Raw genomic sequence first — 15139 nt, forward strand, 5'->3', positions numbered from 1 at the left:
CTCATTCAAATCTTTGCTCAAATGGCAACTTTTAAATGAGGACTTTTTTGACCAACCCTATTTCAAATTTCAAGAACTCTTTCATTCCAAAGTCCATACTCTTTACTTGGATTTCTGTTTTGTTCTTCCCTGTAGCACTTATTATAACTAAAAGCACTAAATATTTATTAGAGTATTATCTATCTCTCCTGACTAGAAGATTAATTCTATATAGCAGGGATTTCCTTCAGTACCATATTCCCAATGCTTGGAATGATGTCTAGCACATAGTAAAAACTTAATATTTGTTGAAAGAATGACTACATAAGAGAATTTTGTCAAAATATTTTTATTTTCAAAACTTATCCTAATGTGCATTGTTTTAAATATGCAAAACTGGCACATATCCATGCAGAAGAAAGACTATCTCTTACTTTAAGATCATACAATTCTTAATTTGTAGGTGTTAAAATAGTCTTCCTTTTCCAAAATGATGGTTCTAGTAATTATCTTTTCTCAACAGTCTTATTTTGCCAACATGAGAAATGTTCCAATCTGTCAATGTCTAATTTTTTTGGAAATCTTACTGGTATATGAACTCTAAAACTCTAGGAACTACTGACAAACAGGAGTAAAATAATTCATTAGAATGTCATTTCACCATCTAGCCCAACAGATCCATGGAAACCAACTCCATCCTTCAAAAATCTTCTCTAGTCCAGACAGTCTCCTTAACATTTTCAAACCATCATGATTTGATTCCCCCTGGATGGTTCTTCTGAACTTTCCCCTTCCTTCATCCCTTCTTTAAACCCTTCCCATCCAAATATGTCCATTCCTTTAAGGATACTACCTAAAATTATGTACCACTCTGGTCTACATTCATCCATCTCTCATCTGAACACCTCTACCCCTCTAAGTAGAGCTCACTTTAAACAGTGGTTTGGGCCCTGGCCGGTTTGGCTCAGCGGTTAGAGCGTCGGACTGCGGTCCGGAGAGACCCGGGTTCGGTTCCCGCTAAGGGCATGTACCTTGGTTGCAGTTTGTCCCCGGCCCTGGTTGGGTCGTGTGGGTGGCAACCACTCGATGTGTCGCTTTCACGTCGATGTTTCTCTCTCTCTCTCTCCCTCTCACTCTATCTGAACAAAATATCGAAAAATGTCCTCGGATGAGGATAAAAAAAATAAAAATAAAAATAAAAAAAATAAACAGTGGTTTGGCCCAAGCCAAATACATAAGAATCACTTCGGGAAGATTAAAAAAAAAAAAAAAATGACAGCCTGGCCAGTATCGCTCAATGGTTGAGCGTTGACCCATGCACCAAGAGGTCACTGGTTCAATTCCAGGTCAGGGCACATGCCCAGGTTGTGGGGCAAATCCCCTGTGGGGAGCATGCAAGAGGCGGCCAATCAATGTTCTCTCTCATTGATTTTTCTATCTCTCCTTTTCTCTTCTTCTCTCTCTAAAATAACAAAATTAAAAAAAAATTTTTAATAAATAAATAAATAAAGGGTTCAGATATCTAAAAAAAAAAAAAAAACACAAAAGACAACTTCCACGGTCTCAGTGCAGATTAAGAGAATCAGAATTTCCAGGATTGGGGCACAGAAGCCAATATATTTCAAAACCTCTCCCAAATAATTCTGATTCATAGACTGGCCTAGGAATAATTAATCTATACTATCAAGCCTTAAATTAGTTATAAAATGCTTTGATTATATTTAAATAAACATTACCTATGTGTGCCTTTCAGATCTTTTCAGAGAAGAAAGTTTAATAAAAATAATTTTAACCATAACAATCATAATAGTAGCATGTTTATCTTAAGACGTCAAATTAAACATCAAATGTGCATGTCCTATGTTGAATTATACATATGAAGGCCTTAATTTTGAAACAAATAATTTAAAATCCAACAGTAATTTTTGACACGGATATGCAGAAGCATTTGTGAAAATAGTATATTGATATTACTATAGGGCATTGATTGCAAAGAAATTAATGCAGTGAAGTTTATTTAAAAACATGTTAACCTAAAGATAGCCTACTAACCTGCTTGTTGTTCTCCGCCATGGAGAGCTGCAATGCCAAGAGCATGGAGTCTGCACCACATACAGTGGTCCTCTCAGAGTCACAAAGGGTGTGCCAATTCCTTCTGAACTCTTTAATCATCTCCCAGACAGACCTCTGAGGAAGCACAGTCATCCTCTTAAAGTAGAACAGATGCAGTATTTTAATTAGAAATTAATATTTAACACGTATAAGCAAGCAAGAATTAGAGAAAAATAAGCAATGAACGTCATTTCATATTTATTAAGATTGCTTTTAATTAAATTTAGGAAAACAGAATATAACAATTCCTAACCAATCATAGTTTCCTCTCCTTTAGTTTTCTTAAGCCAAATCTTTTCAAGTAACAAAATGCAACCTTCAATCTGAAAATTCATACAAAACAAATATACTAATTCTGCAAACTATAATTATAGACACATAGCTAAGTAAAACTGTGTTCAAAAATATTTTTTTTTGCCCTGGCTGGTTTGGCTCAGCGGTTGGAGCATCAACCTGTGGACCAGAGAGTCCCGGGTTAGGTTCCCTCTAGGGACACGTACCAAAAAATAAATAAATATATATATATATATTTTTTTTTGAGTCCAGCCAGTGTGGCTCAGTGGTTGAGCATTGACCCATGCACCAAGAGTTCGCCAGTTTGATTCCTGGTCAGGACACATCCCCAGGTTGTAGGTCCAATCCCCAGTGGGGGACATGAAGGAGGTGGCCAATAGATGTTTTCTCTCATCAATGTTTCTACCTCTCTCTCCTTCTCACTTCCTCTCTCTAAAATCAATAAAGGAAAAAGAAAAAATATATATTTTTTTAGATAGAAGGTAATATCTATGGTAGACTGTGGAAGGGGAGGACAGTTTCCTCCCATCATTATATTGTCCCAAAAGAGATTGTCTATTTGTCCACCCCTTTGAATCTGAGTTGGCCTTGTGACTTGATTTGACCAACAGAATGTAGCAAGAATGGCATTGTGGGAGTTCCGAGCCTAGACCTCACAAGTCAGGTGCAGAAGGGAGTTAATACAGCAGGCCTGATTGCTCTCTTCTGTAAGTCCTGCTTATGAGGTTGGCCCTTGGCTGGCTTTTGGGAACTTCGATTTTAGGAGAGTTTCCAGTAAGAGTGGCTTGCTGTGCTTAAACTGTTTGTACAAACAGTATAGTTTATGCTGAACACATAGGTTCCCTCTGAGTTCAGAATTTTGGAACAAAGACAAGATGCCTGTGTGTTCTGCCCCCAGTAAAAACCCTGGGTACTAGGTCAGTGAAGAACTTCCCTGACAGACAGCATTTCATATGTGTTGTCACAACTTGTTATGAAGAATTAAGCCTGTCTTGTGTGACTCCCCTAAGGGCACTTTTGGAATTTTGTTCCTTGTCTCCCCTGGACTTTGCCCCACGCACTTCCTATCTTTGCTTATTTTGCTTAGCATCTTTTTGTTGTTACAAATTGTAGCCATGAGTATGACTATATGCTGAGTCTTCTGAACAAATCATCCAACTGGAAGGTGGTCTTGGGGGCCGTTGGACATAAAACCTTGAAGCTTTGCTCTTACTCTCTTGCCACTCTCAGGCGGCCGTATGAAGAGCTGGAGAAGCCTTATAAAGCAGAACAAGGTGCTTCCACTGACAACCAATATCAACTCACAGACATGTCAGTGAGGCTATCTCAAGGCTCTCTAGATCCAGTCAACCGGCCAGATTAACTGCAGCCACTAGTGTGATCCTAGGCAAGACCAGCGGAACTACATGGCTGAGTCCAGCCCAAACTGCTGATCCACAGAATCATAAGCAAATATGCTGTTCTAAGCCACTAAATTCTGGGGTGGTTTATTATATAGCAACAAATAACCATCACAATAGCTAATATGTAGGAGCTTTCTTAGTGCCAAATACTTTTTTAAAAGGTTAATATTTATAACCTCATTCAACCTTCACAAGAGACTTATGAAGGTCTGTTGTTATCCTCATTTTACATCTGAAGAAAGTGATGCCCCATGTCACTTAGCAAATGATCAAACAGACCTAAACCCCTCGATGCCTAACCCCATAAGCTGTCCTCTTAAATCACTGTATTACATAACTTCTCCTAATAAACAAAAGCCTTTCAGAATAATTGGCTTCAGGCAGCTAATTCCTTTCTCTGAGTTTACAGACATGCCTGCTGAAAGTCTTGTCTTCCTACTTTAAGTTCCCCAGTCTCCAACACATTCACATGCCATTATCTTATTTTGGGTATTTTACTGTACTCATCACATTTACTTAGGCTTTCTATGATCTTCTTCTTCTCGTTTTATGTGGCATAAACAAAATCCCAGTTGTTTACTATGTATCTTGGGTTTCTGTGATAAAGAAAATGAGCATATGCCATTTACAAAATAACAATTTAAAGACATAACCAGTGACACAACTTAAATTTACAGGTATAAGATTGTGAATTAAAGTATCTACTTAAATACAAATCCTAGTAAATAGCTAAGAATTATAGTCCTTTTCGCCCTGGCCGGTTTGGCTCAGCGGTTAGAGCGTTGGCCTGTGGTCCGGAGAGATCCGGGTTCGGTTCCCGCTAAGGGCACGTACCTCGGTTGCAGTTTGTCCCCGGCCCTGATTGGGTCGTGTGGGTGGCAACCACTCGATGTGTCGCTCTCACGTCGATGTTTCTCTCTCTCTCTCTCCCTCTCACTCTATCTGAACAAAATATCGAAAAATGCCCTCGGGTGAGGATAAAAAAAAAAGAAATATCACCCTCAGCCCTGGCCAGTTTGGCTCAGTGAATAGAGCATTGGCCCACAGACTAGAGTCGCAGGTTCAATTCCAGTCAATGGCACGTATCTCAGTTGCAATTCGATCCCTGGCCCTGATTGGGGTCATGCAGGAGGCAACCAATCAATGTGGCTCTATCACATCAATGTTTCCCTCTTTCTCTCTCTCCCTCACATTCTATCTGAGGTTAAATGGAAAAATATACTCAGGTGAGAATTAAAATAAAAAATAAAAATATCACCCTCATTTCTTATAAGAAATAAAAAAGAAAGAAGTAACAATTCTGTGATATGATCAGTTTGCCTGAAATTAATCTTTAGTAGTAAATTACTTACTAGTGTTATTTAAAGGTACTGAGTTCAGATTACTAAGAATGAAGACGAATCTGGAATTATACTCTTCTGAATACTGGCTTCACCACTTACTGGCTGTGAGATCTTTGCCAAGTTATGTTACCTCTCCCAGCCTCAGCTTCCTTGCACTGAAAAAGGAAAATAATAGCAATTACTATCATGGGGTTTTGTAAAAAGCAAGTAACATAAATTTAAGTTAAGCTTTTAGGACAGTGACTGGCACATATGAGTCAAGAATCTTGCTCTGGCCAGTTTGGCTTGGTGGTTACAGCGTCAATCCACAGACCAAAGAGTAGCGGGTTCGATTCTGGTCAAGAGCACATACCTTGAGCGTGGTTCAGTCCCCTGTCCTGGTCGGGGTCATGCAAGAGGCAACCAATCCATGATGTGTCTCTCACATCAATGTTTCTCTCTCTCTCTCTTCCTCCCTCCCACTCTATCTGAAGATAAATGAAAAAATACCCTTAGGTGAAGATTTAAAAAAAAAAGAGTCAAGAGTCTCATCTAGGGGCCAGCACACTTTTTGGAAAGGGCCAAATTGTAAATATTTGAGGAGTGCAAGCCATACACTCTCTGTCACAACTACTCAACTTGATCTTGCAGTGTGAAAATAGCCACAAACAATGCATAAACAAATGAACTTCAATAAAACTTAATAACTGAAATTTGAATTTCACATAATTTTCACACGTCACAAATATCCTTTTTTTAAATTTTTTCCCTAACCATTTAAATACATAAAATTCATTCTTAGTTTGGGAACTGGCTGCACAAAAACAGGCAATGCAGCGGGTTTGCCAACACAGATCTAGTCTCGACTTTCCCCATAGCTAGCTGTCTGTATAAGCCTAGGCAATACACTTTACACCTGACTGCCTAGGTAGTAATAGAAAACAGGAATAATAATACCTTCCAGCCAGTTGTGAGGAGTCATTGAGAACAAATATGCAAGCCCCCTGAATGTCAGGCTGCTCTATACAAAAACAGTAGTAGGTGGCGACAGGGATAATAAACACTTGTTTTTGAAAAACTGATTCCCAAATTGCACTGGAGCAAAAATTGTGAGACAGGAAACTGTCATTGGGGATGCAGTGTGAGATGACTGAAAGAACTACACTTCTGAGTCAAAGAGACCAGGGCCCACATCCAGACTCTTCCATTTATTAGCTGTATGACCTTGGCATTTAAAATCTCTGATGAGCATATATTTCTCCATCTGTAAAACGGGGAGGATATATCCTAACCCATAAAATTTTGAGACGTTGGAGCATCAAGTAAATAATCCACCTAATGCCAGGCACTCAGTAGGTGCTCAATAAAAAAATAAAAATAAAAATAAAGGCCGTCATTGCTGATATCGTTGTCAGAATACAAGTCCAAAAATTTCCTCGGGAGAATATAAGAGGGAGAGAGCGAATGCAGCAGAACTGAAATCTGAGCAGGTTCGGGGGCTAGAACTCTGGTTTCTCGCCTAACTAAGGAACCTAAGTGGTCCTCAACGGGCCTCAGCCTTCCAGCTCCACCCATCACCAGATACTGTGAACTCTGTTCAACACACCCAGGCCCGACCTGGCTCCAGAACGAAGCCACCGCACAAATACCTTTAAACGGTCACAGGGGCTTGAATCACTACTTAATATGGGACAGGTGGGTGCGCAAAAGGTGAGACTCACTTGTGTAGGGAAGACCCGGGAGGTGCAGCCTCCAGCGATGTGAGATCCTTCCCGGCTGCACGCCGTCTGCTGTTTAAATCGTCGCGGGTCACATTTTAAATCTCGCGGGAGGCCCTGAGAGCCAATCGTCGCTCCCGCCCTGTGACCCGGAAGCAGAATCGCGGCGAGCCGCCACAGCCCCGGTGGATGCCGGCTTCTCTCTGTCGATTGCCGGTGCCCTCTGGTGCGTATCACGGAGTCCAGGGGGCCTCGCCGCTTTGCTGCCAACCTACCCGCTCTCCCCGGGCGGTTCTCCACCCTCTTCCCTCCGAACTCGAGCTCGGGGAGGTGGTAGCGGGGTCTCGCGGGACCTGCCTGGGGCTGGGAGAGGCATCGGGGGTCTTAGCAGGAACTTCTCGTATTCCCTCCTTGCTGTACCCTTCCAGTTTCACAGGGGCAAGTCCAGCCCGCCGTGTGCTGGAGACCCCGAAAATGCAGTGAGACTGGGCACCACTTTAATGAGCAATAAGGGACCGAGTAACCGAACCGCGTATCTTCTGCACGTCCCACACCGGTGTGCCTCCGAGGGCGTCTCAAACAGCTGGTCACCTTAAAATAAATGTCCAACCCGGGTGCCCACTTGTAAGGTTACTAGTTGATGGGCTTCCTGAGGTGGGACTCATCTGATTCTCAGTAAATCCTCATCAGGTATTTGATGTGTTTGTTACGGAGCCCAACTGTTGGAAGGACCACTCCTGCCTCCAGTTAAAAAACCCAAAAAAACTCTGGAATCCATGTCTCAGTTGCGAATGCTAATTCCAGAGTGCATACCAGGCCACGACAGGTTAGTTGAAGTTTTATGCAGATTTTATGAATATTGTTTTCATATCACATTTGGTCACTCCTTCCAGATCCTCTATTTTATATCTGTTTCTATTATAGAACTTTTCACACTGAACCATTAACTGTCCCTGGATTGTGAGCTCCTTTGAGGGCCAGAGCGGTGTTCTTTAGCACTGGTGTCCAACATACAGTAATGTTTTCACATTCTGGCTGGTCTTAGGACCTTGGCAAAGCTAATTATTGCTCTAAAGTCTTGATTTCCTCATCAGTTAAGTGGGAACCATGGGTAGTTCCTCCCTGTAAGGTTTGTGAAAATATTTGATGCTATATATAATGTCAGTAAAATGCTTCACATTGCAACTGCAAAAAGTGCTCTGTAAAATTGTTAACTATCTTTAATTTTTAGAAATATATGAAAGTGATTTTCTCTTCAAGTACTCACTATATTTTTTAGATTATCTAAACAAAAGTATGGTGATTTATGCTGCAGGTATCATTCCCAAAGTATTTAAATAAGTACTTTAATCTTTTTTAATTGTGGCATTTGTGATACTGCATTCTTATTTTGATCATTTGCTGAAAGTGAGTAATATTTTGACCATTTCTATCTAAATGTGTCTGCTATAATTCACAGTTTGGTGACCTTGTTCAGTAGAAAGCTACTGTGTTTTTACAACTGTTCAAGCTTTGACATACAAGATGAAGCAAGATGCCACAAGGAATGCTGCCTACACTGTGGATTGCGAAGATTATGTGCATGTGGTCGAATTTAATCCCTTTGACAGTGGGGATTCAGGAAACCTACTTGCATATGGTGGCAATAATTATGTGGTCATTGGCACGTGTACATTTCAGGTTAGTGTATGAAACTACAGTGAAGATATTTCACTGGTAAGAAAGCTTATGCAAACGTTGGTAAGCTTTTGCTAAACTTTGAAACTATACTGAGTTTGAATTTAAAAAAAAAAAAAGAAAAGCTACAGAGATACAAGTAATTTATGCCGAAGATTTGTGCAAACATTAAATAGGGAAAAGGGAGAATATAAAGCTTCTCTTTTGCCTCATGATTAGAAATGAAATACCTTCCTAATTGCAGTTTATGACTAACTGGCCATTAGTATGTACAGGGAAAACAGTTAAATGAGATCTAATTGTTTAATGCAATTTTTTGACATTCCACTTTGAGATAGGAAACAAACTAATGTTGAGAGCCTAAAGATTGATCCTCCAGACGATTTTATAGCTGTCAGGATTTTCTGCTTTCCTATTAATATGCTCTCATACTTATTTTACATCTAGCGTATACAATATATGGGATCATATTAATTGCACAGGCAGTTTAGCATAGTCATTAAGACAATGAACTCAGGCCAAAATGCCTATGTTTTTATTCCTATCTGGCTTTACCTCTTAATAGCTATATGAACTTGAGCAGGTACTTAATCTCTCATCTATGAAAAGGATGAAAATAATACTTAATAGGGTTTTGTGAGAGTTTAATGAATTAGTATATGTAATGTTCCTGAAACACATCTGGCACATTTAATACATAAACGTTTTAACTGTCATTGATTTGGTCTCTGGTGACTTTCAGCACAGCCTCATATTTAATCACCAAATTTAAGATTACTTTGGCCCTGGCCGGTTTGGTTCAGCGGTTGGAGCGTCAGCCTGTGGTCCAGAGAGACCTGGGTTCGGTTCCCGCCCAGGGCACATACCTCGGTTACAGTTTGTGCCCAGCCCTGGTTGATCGTGTGGGTGGCAGCCACTCGATGTGTCTCTTTCACATCGATGTTTCTCTCTCTCTCTTCCTCTCTCTCCCTCCCACTCTATCTGAACAAAAAATGGAAAAATGTCCTCAGGTGAGGATAAAAAAAAAAAGATTACTTTGTATGAACACATAACATGTTTTCTCACAGGAAAACTATTTCTATGTATATAAAAGACTTTGAACGATGAAGGTTCAACTATCAGGAATCTCTGGTTAATCTTTTATTTACCAGAATATTATTCATAGAACACTATTTCTCAAATTAAGGTTAATTAATGAAGTAAACATAAATAGTATTTCCTCTTTTACACAGGAGGTAATTTTAGTATCTTACAATGTTTTGACATCATAAATGTAATTAAGCACTTTATAGTGCAATAAATGTATAAAGTTATACAAAATTAGACTGCATGCATATTTATCCTAAGGGGAAAGTATGAATTAAAAGCTTCAATTTGTTGGTTTCTGAACAGAATAAAGAGTTCTTACATTATTCTACATTTTCTCTTAAGATTGGCATGGGGATTTCTAGCTTTTAGGCTAAATGTGGCCCTCAGACTGACTTCAGTTGGACTACCAGATTAGGATCATAGAAAGTCAAATCATTAAGAGAAATAATTTAACACTCTTGGAAAAGACTGAGGTGAAACCATTTTTCTAATGCAGACTACTAATCTATACAAGAATAAAGCAGCTTCCTACAGATGAAACTAACTTTTTATTTTATTTTAAAATTGATAGATGTGTACATAAAATTGTATTAAAAATATTACATTTATTTCTAGTGTTATATTCAGCTAAGAAATATTGAAGAAGAAAGTCAAGAAGGGGAAAAAAATAGGAAAGAAGGAAAGGCAGAGGCAATGGGTGGCAGAGAGAAATGGAGCAAAAGAAGGAAAATGACAAAAAGAAAAAGAACCAGCAAAAACATTTGTATTGCTGTTTATGGTTTGTGATCATATGTATTGTCCCTGTTTATCCTCAGACCTGAGAGATTGGCAATATAGGTCTTATCCCCAAATTCCCTAAGGAAAGAATTGGATTTTTATTAATTTGGCAAGTAGTAAACACAAATTATATTCTGTGCCAAGTACTGGAAATATGGCCAGACAACTTGTACTGTCCTCATAGAGTTTCCAGTCCGCTTCAAAGAGGTTCAGGAATTTGTATGATTAGTAAGTAAAAAAACAAGATGTAGATCTCACTTTTTTTTTTTTTTGTACAGATAGAGTGGGAGGGAGAGAGAGGAAGAGAGAGAGAGAGAGAGAGAGAGAAACATCGACGTGAAAGAGACACATCGAGTGGCTGCCACCCGCACAGCCAACCAGGGCCGGGGACAAACTGCAACCGAGGTACATGCCCTTAGCAGTAACCGAACCCGGGTCTCTCCAGACCGCAGGCCAACGCTCTAACCGCTGAGAAAAACCGGCCAGGGCGTAGATCTCACTTTTGAACCCCTGTTTTTTTCTTTCTGTGCTGCTATTCAGATGGGTTCAGCCATGGTTCAATCAGTTATGGAGGAGAATTTCATTTCAATAATTTGTCCTTAGGAAATCAGAATAAGTTATTGCTTCCCTTTGCAGTTATGTTTTATCTAACTAAACATCACTAAACATTGTTCTTATTTCATCATGTTAAACCTTCAACTTCCATACCACCCAATTTTATGCCTCCCTCTCGTCTTGAGAGAAAACTAAGTTAAGGTAAATCAAATTGAAAAATTTCAACATTCCTATCAGAAAGGTAATCCTTATTTCAAGACTGGTGGAAAAACACTATCAACATAGAGAATCTGAATTTCAACAAAGCATTTATCAGGATCTCAAAGTGTTCTTTTGAAAGATGGAAATTTCAGTTGAATGATAGTATTGATTAGTGTCATGTATTTGTCAGATATTATTCATGAAGTGCAGATCGGGTGTCGGAATTAGTGGTGCATATGTTAAAAAAACAAGGACCCTGCCCGAAAGATGTTTAAATGTAAACCAGCGAAATAAGAAAACTTCTATAAAAGTTCTATGTGTAGAGAGGAGAGAGAGCATCAAAGTTTCTAAGTCTGTTTGGAGGTTCACCAGTAATGAGGTAAGGCCTCTACTGGGACTTGGATGAGAACACTTGATTTAAGCAAGAACATGAAGCTGAGAACATGAACCTAACGTTTTGGATGGCAGACTTCATTTAACATATTTTCTGTGCACATATTGTGTGTCAGACTCAGCTCAGAATCCAAATATTGTGTAATAGATTGAATTAATCGATCAAGTTGAACAAGCTAAAATTTATTAAAGATGAATATAAGGTCTTAAAATGCCAGATTGCTAGAGCTAAAAGGGAAAGTTGTGACTTTGGTTTTTAATCACCTGGATGGTCACCATGAATCATTGCAATGATTAAACTGCCAAAGAGAGCTAATTCAGTGCTGGCCAATAGAAATATATTGTGAGCCATAAATATAAATTTAAATGTTGTAGTAACCACATTATAGAAAGTGAAAACCAGTTGAAATTAATTTTTTACCTACCATATCCAAAATACTTTATGCATAACCAATATAAAAATTATTAATGAGATATTTTATATTCTTTTATACTTTTGAAATCTGGTATGGATTTTGCACTTTATAAACTGTACATGTCTCTGCTTGAACTAGCCATACATCAAGTGCTTAAAAGCCCCATGTGGCTAGTAGCTACCATATTAGACAGCATAGCTCTATATTCTCTATAAAGTGACAGTAATGTTTAATATGTTCTTCAGTTCTCAGCAGTGTATTCTGATTTAAAGAGGATAATGTACTTGGTTTCAGAATGATATTAAAATGTTTAAAACTGTCATATAAAAGAGGGATTAGACTCAGAATGGTAAATGTATTTTGTATTATTTGTCAATTCTGTTTGAGTGGAGTTGTTGCTTACAGTTCTTTAGGACAGATGCCAAAGCACCTTATTTGAGTCTGTTCCCCTAAGGGGGAATCAGCTATGGCCAGATATTTGCCATCACTGAATTAGACTTAACTCTGTGTGGTTCCAGAGAGCAGAATTTGGAGTCATGAGTAGAATTTACATGGAAAGAGATTTTAGTTAAATGTTAAAGAGAACTCTTGTAATAATTAGATCTACCCCAAATGGAATAAGCTCCCCAAGAAGTAGCTAGTTCCCTCTTACCATAAGTGTAATTTGTAGTTAATAACTTTGAATAAATTCAGAGAAGAGTTATAAAAATTTTTTTCAGGTGCTGTACTAGAGATTCACGCATTCAATGAAAGATGAGGACTAGGTAAACCTCACAGTCTCATCTAACTAAAATTCTGCATTTGGCCTTAAATGGGTGTAGTAGGAAGGCCTGCCCATTTCAGATCCTTAGAATAGCCCTTTCACCAACCTGGCTTTGCTCCAACCTCAAATATGCCAGAGCCTTGTATAATGATTTGTGTTATAGCAAGTTTTCCAAAGTATCTTAATTTCCTGCCTATACAATACTGCCTGCACCCAAAATAGCATTTGTCTCTGCCTATACCACACACACACACCCTGGCCTTTTCGTTGGCTCAGTGGCAAACATTGCTGCCAGGAAAAAAGGTTTCACTGGTAATACATAAAGCTTAGGCTGTACAGTCCCTGGGATTTCTTTATCCCCATGACCACCCATTAATTTCATATATACTTTGAATAACAAATTGCAGGACCTAATTGTCAACACTATTATTACAGTAGCAAAATAATGTCTGTTTTTATGGTTAAAAAAAAAAAAATCACTTCATTTTTAGAAGATTGATTTGTTGAGTGTAGAAAAATAGATGAAACCCAAACTATGAAGTCAGCTATGATTAAGCTTCTACCCTTATTTTAAAATTGCTTAGTGGTTGCTGCCTTGGTATACCTGGCTGTTAGCCATACAGTTATCATACATACAAATTATGAAGTAATAAAATTTGAGTGTTTTTCTTTCCTTGATAAATGCATTTTTGTTCTTTTTTCATTTATGGAAAAACATTTTGCTGCTAACTAAGTTCACCTGAAATGTAATTCATTTTCAAGGGATATCTGAATTATGTAGAGAAAGAGATGTATAATATATACATATATTTTTTTCTTTATTGATTTTAGAGAGAGAGAGAGGAAGGGAGAGGAGAGAGAGAGAGAGAGAGAGAAACATTGATTGACCGCCTCCTGTATGCTCCCCACTGGTGATTTGGCCCACAACCTGGGCATGTGCCCTGACCCGGAATCGAACCGGCGACCTCTTGGTATATGGGTCGACGCTCAACCACTGAGCCACACCAGCCTGGCTTTCCTTGATATTTTATAATTCGATAAACTTTTATAAATGATAACTATAGTTATTTAATACAAAAGATTCCTTGGGCATATTTGTCATGAAAAATTTTGCTTTTGTCTCTAGACCCAGTTAGGGTATTAATTTAAATAGCAAAACCATGGTTTATTTTTAAAATCACAATATTTTAAGCTTATAAAATGTATTTTAAAACATATGTTATCAATATAAGGTATAGAGAAGAGTAATAAAATAGATCCCTATGTACCTAGCTTAAGAAATGGAACATTAGCAATTCTTTTGAAGCCCCCTGGGTATTCTTCCCTTCCTGCCCTTCTCACCTCCAAGAAGTAACCATATCTGAATGTTTGTGTTGCTGATTCCTTGTTCTATATAGGATTACCATATGTGTAGAGGTTGCAAATCAATGTATTGCTTTTCATGTTTTAAACTTTATATCAATGCAATTATTCTATCTTATGTTCTCTAGTATGTTGCTATTGACATATTTGTTAGATTTCTCCATGTTCAATTTCACTTATTTTCACTGCTGTATAGTGTTTTACAATATAAATATACCACAGTTATCTATTTCTCTATTGGATATTTGGGTGACTTTTAGATTTTTACTATTATTTTTCTTCCTTTAATGCTTACCAAAGACACTTTAACACACATACTTAATTAAACAAAGTCAAAATTAATATCTTTAACTTCTTCATGAATAAATCAAGGACCTTTGACACATGGATTATTATCATCCCCTCCAAACTTCCGTTGTTGTCATATCATTTTTCTTTTTATTTTACCCCACAGATTTGATGTTGTTTTATGTGGCTAACATTTGTTTAATTTACCCACCTGTTTGTCTTTGCTTCTTTTTTGTTTTTACTCATTGTTTCTTACATCTGAGTCCTTCCTTCTGGGGTCATTTTTCTTCACTCTAAAGCACATCTTTTACTAATAGGAAAGAGTTTACGACTAAACTTTTTTTGTAAAGGACCACATAGTAAATACTTTAGGCCCTTCCAGTGACTTAAGGTATCCCTTTCAAATTATTCTTTGAAATAGAAAATATGAAAATGAACCTGGCCGGTGTGGCTCAGTGGTTGAGTGTAGACCCATGCATCAAGAGGTCGCTGGTTCAATTCCTGGTCAGAGCACATGCCCAGCTTGTGGGCCATATCTCCACTGGGGAGGAGGGGTGCATGAGGAGGTGGCCAATAGATGTTCCCGCTCGTTGATGTTTCTGTCTCTTTCCTTCTCCCTTCTTCTCTAAAATCAATTTAAAAAAAAATTTTTTTAACATGAAAGTGGTTCTTAACTGGTGGGCCGTACAAACCCAGGCCATAGGTCAGATTTGGCAGGCTGCTTTAGGATATCTTTAGTTAGAGTTTATTAATGCTAACTCTTAAATTTTTGTTTCTCTTTAGTACAGTT

General features: G+C 38.3%; 2 protein-coding genes across 15 annotated transcripts in view; one reads left to right on the plus strand and one right to left on the minus strand.

Annotated features, from left to right (window-relative positions):
* LOC118623992 (PARP1 binding protein) overlaps positions 1–5255 on the minus strand; it is a 62192-nt gene extending 56937 nt beyond the window's left edge. For 9 of the 11 annotated variants that reach the window (XR_004958318.1, XM_036251877.1, XM_036251874.1 and 6 more), the window contains exons 1-2: positions 5141–5251; positions 2032–2187 (exon numbers count right to left, since the gene is read on the minus strand). Coding sequence is in view for 10 of the 11 variants with exons in the window: in XM_036251877.1 (XP_036107770.1) it covers positions 2032–2184 (153 nt within the window). In the remaining variant the exon portion in view is untranslated. Of the gene's footprint in view, positions 1–2031; positions 2188–4304; positions 4385–5140 lie in introns of all 11 variants that reach the window. The other 2 variants (XM_036251872.1, XM_036251873.1) reach the window with 2 other exon arrangements.
* A 1737-nt stretch (positions 5256–6992) lies between these two features.
* The window catches only part of NUP37 (nucleoporin 37), a 45667-nt gene continuing 37520 nt past the window's right edge, over positions 6993–15139 (plus strand). For 3 of the 4 annotated variants that reach the window (XM_036253051.1, XM_036253048.1, XM_036253050.1), the window contains exons 1-3: positions 6993–7054; positions 7519–7654; positions 8288–8508. In XM_036253051.1, the coding sequence (XP_036108944.1) occupies positions 8353–8508 (156 nt within the window). In that variant the 5' untranslated portion in view covers positions 6993–7054; positions 7519–7654; positions 8288–8352. The remainder of the gene's footprint in view (positions 7055–7518; positions 7655–8287; positions 8509–15139) is intronic. The other variant, XM_036253049.1, reaches the window with a different exon arrangement.

The sequence above is a fragment of the Molossus molossus genome, unplaced genomic scaffold (assembly GCF_014108415.1).
Source record: "Molossus molossus isolate mMolMol1 unplaced genomic scaffold, mMolMol1.p scaffold_m16_p_10, whole genome shotgun sequence".
In the NCBI taxonomy this organism is placed as follows: domain Eukaryota; kingdom Metazoa; phylum Chordata; class Mammalia; order Chiroptera; family Molossidae; genus Molossus; species Molossus molossus.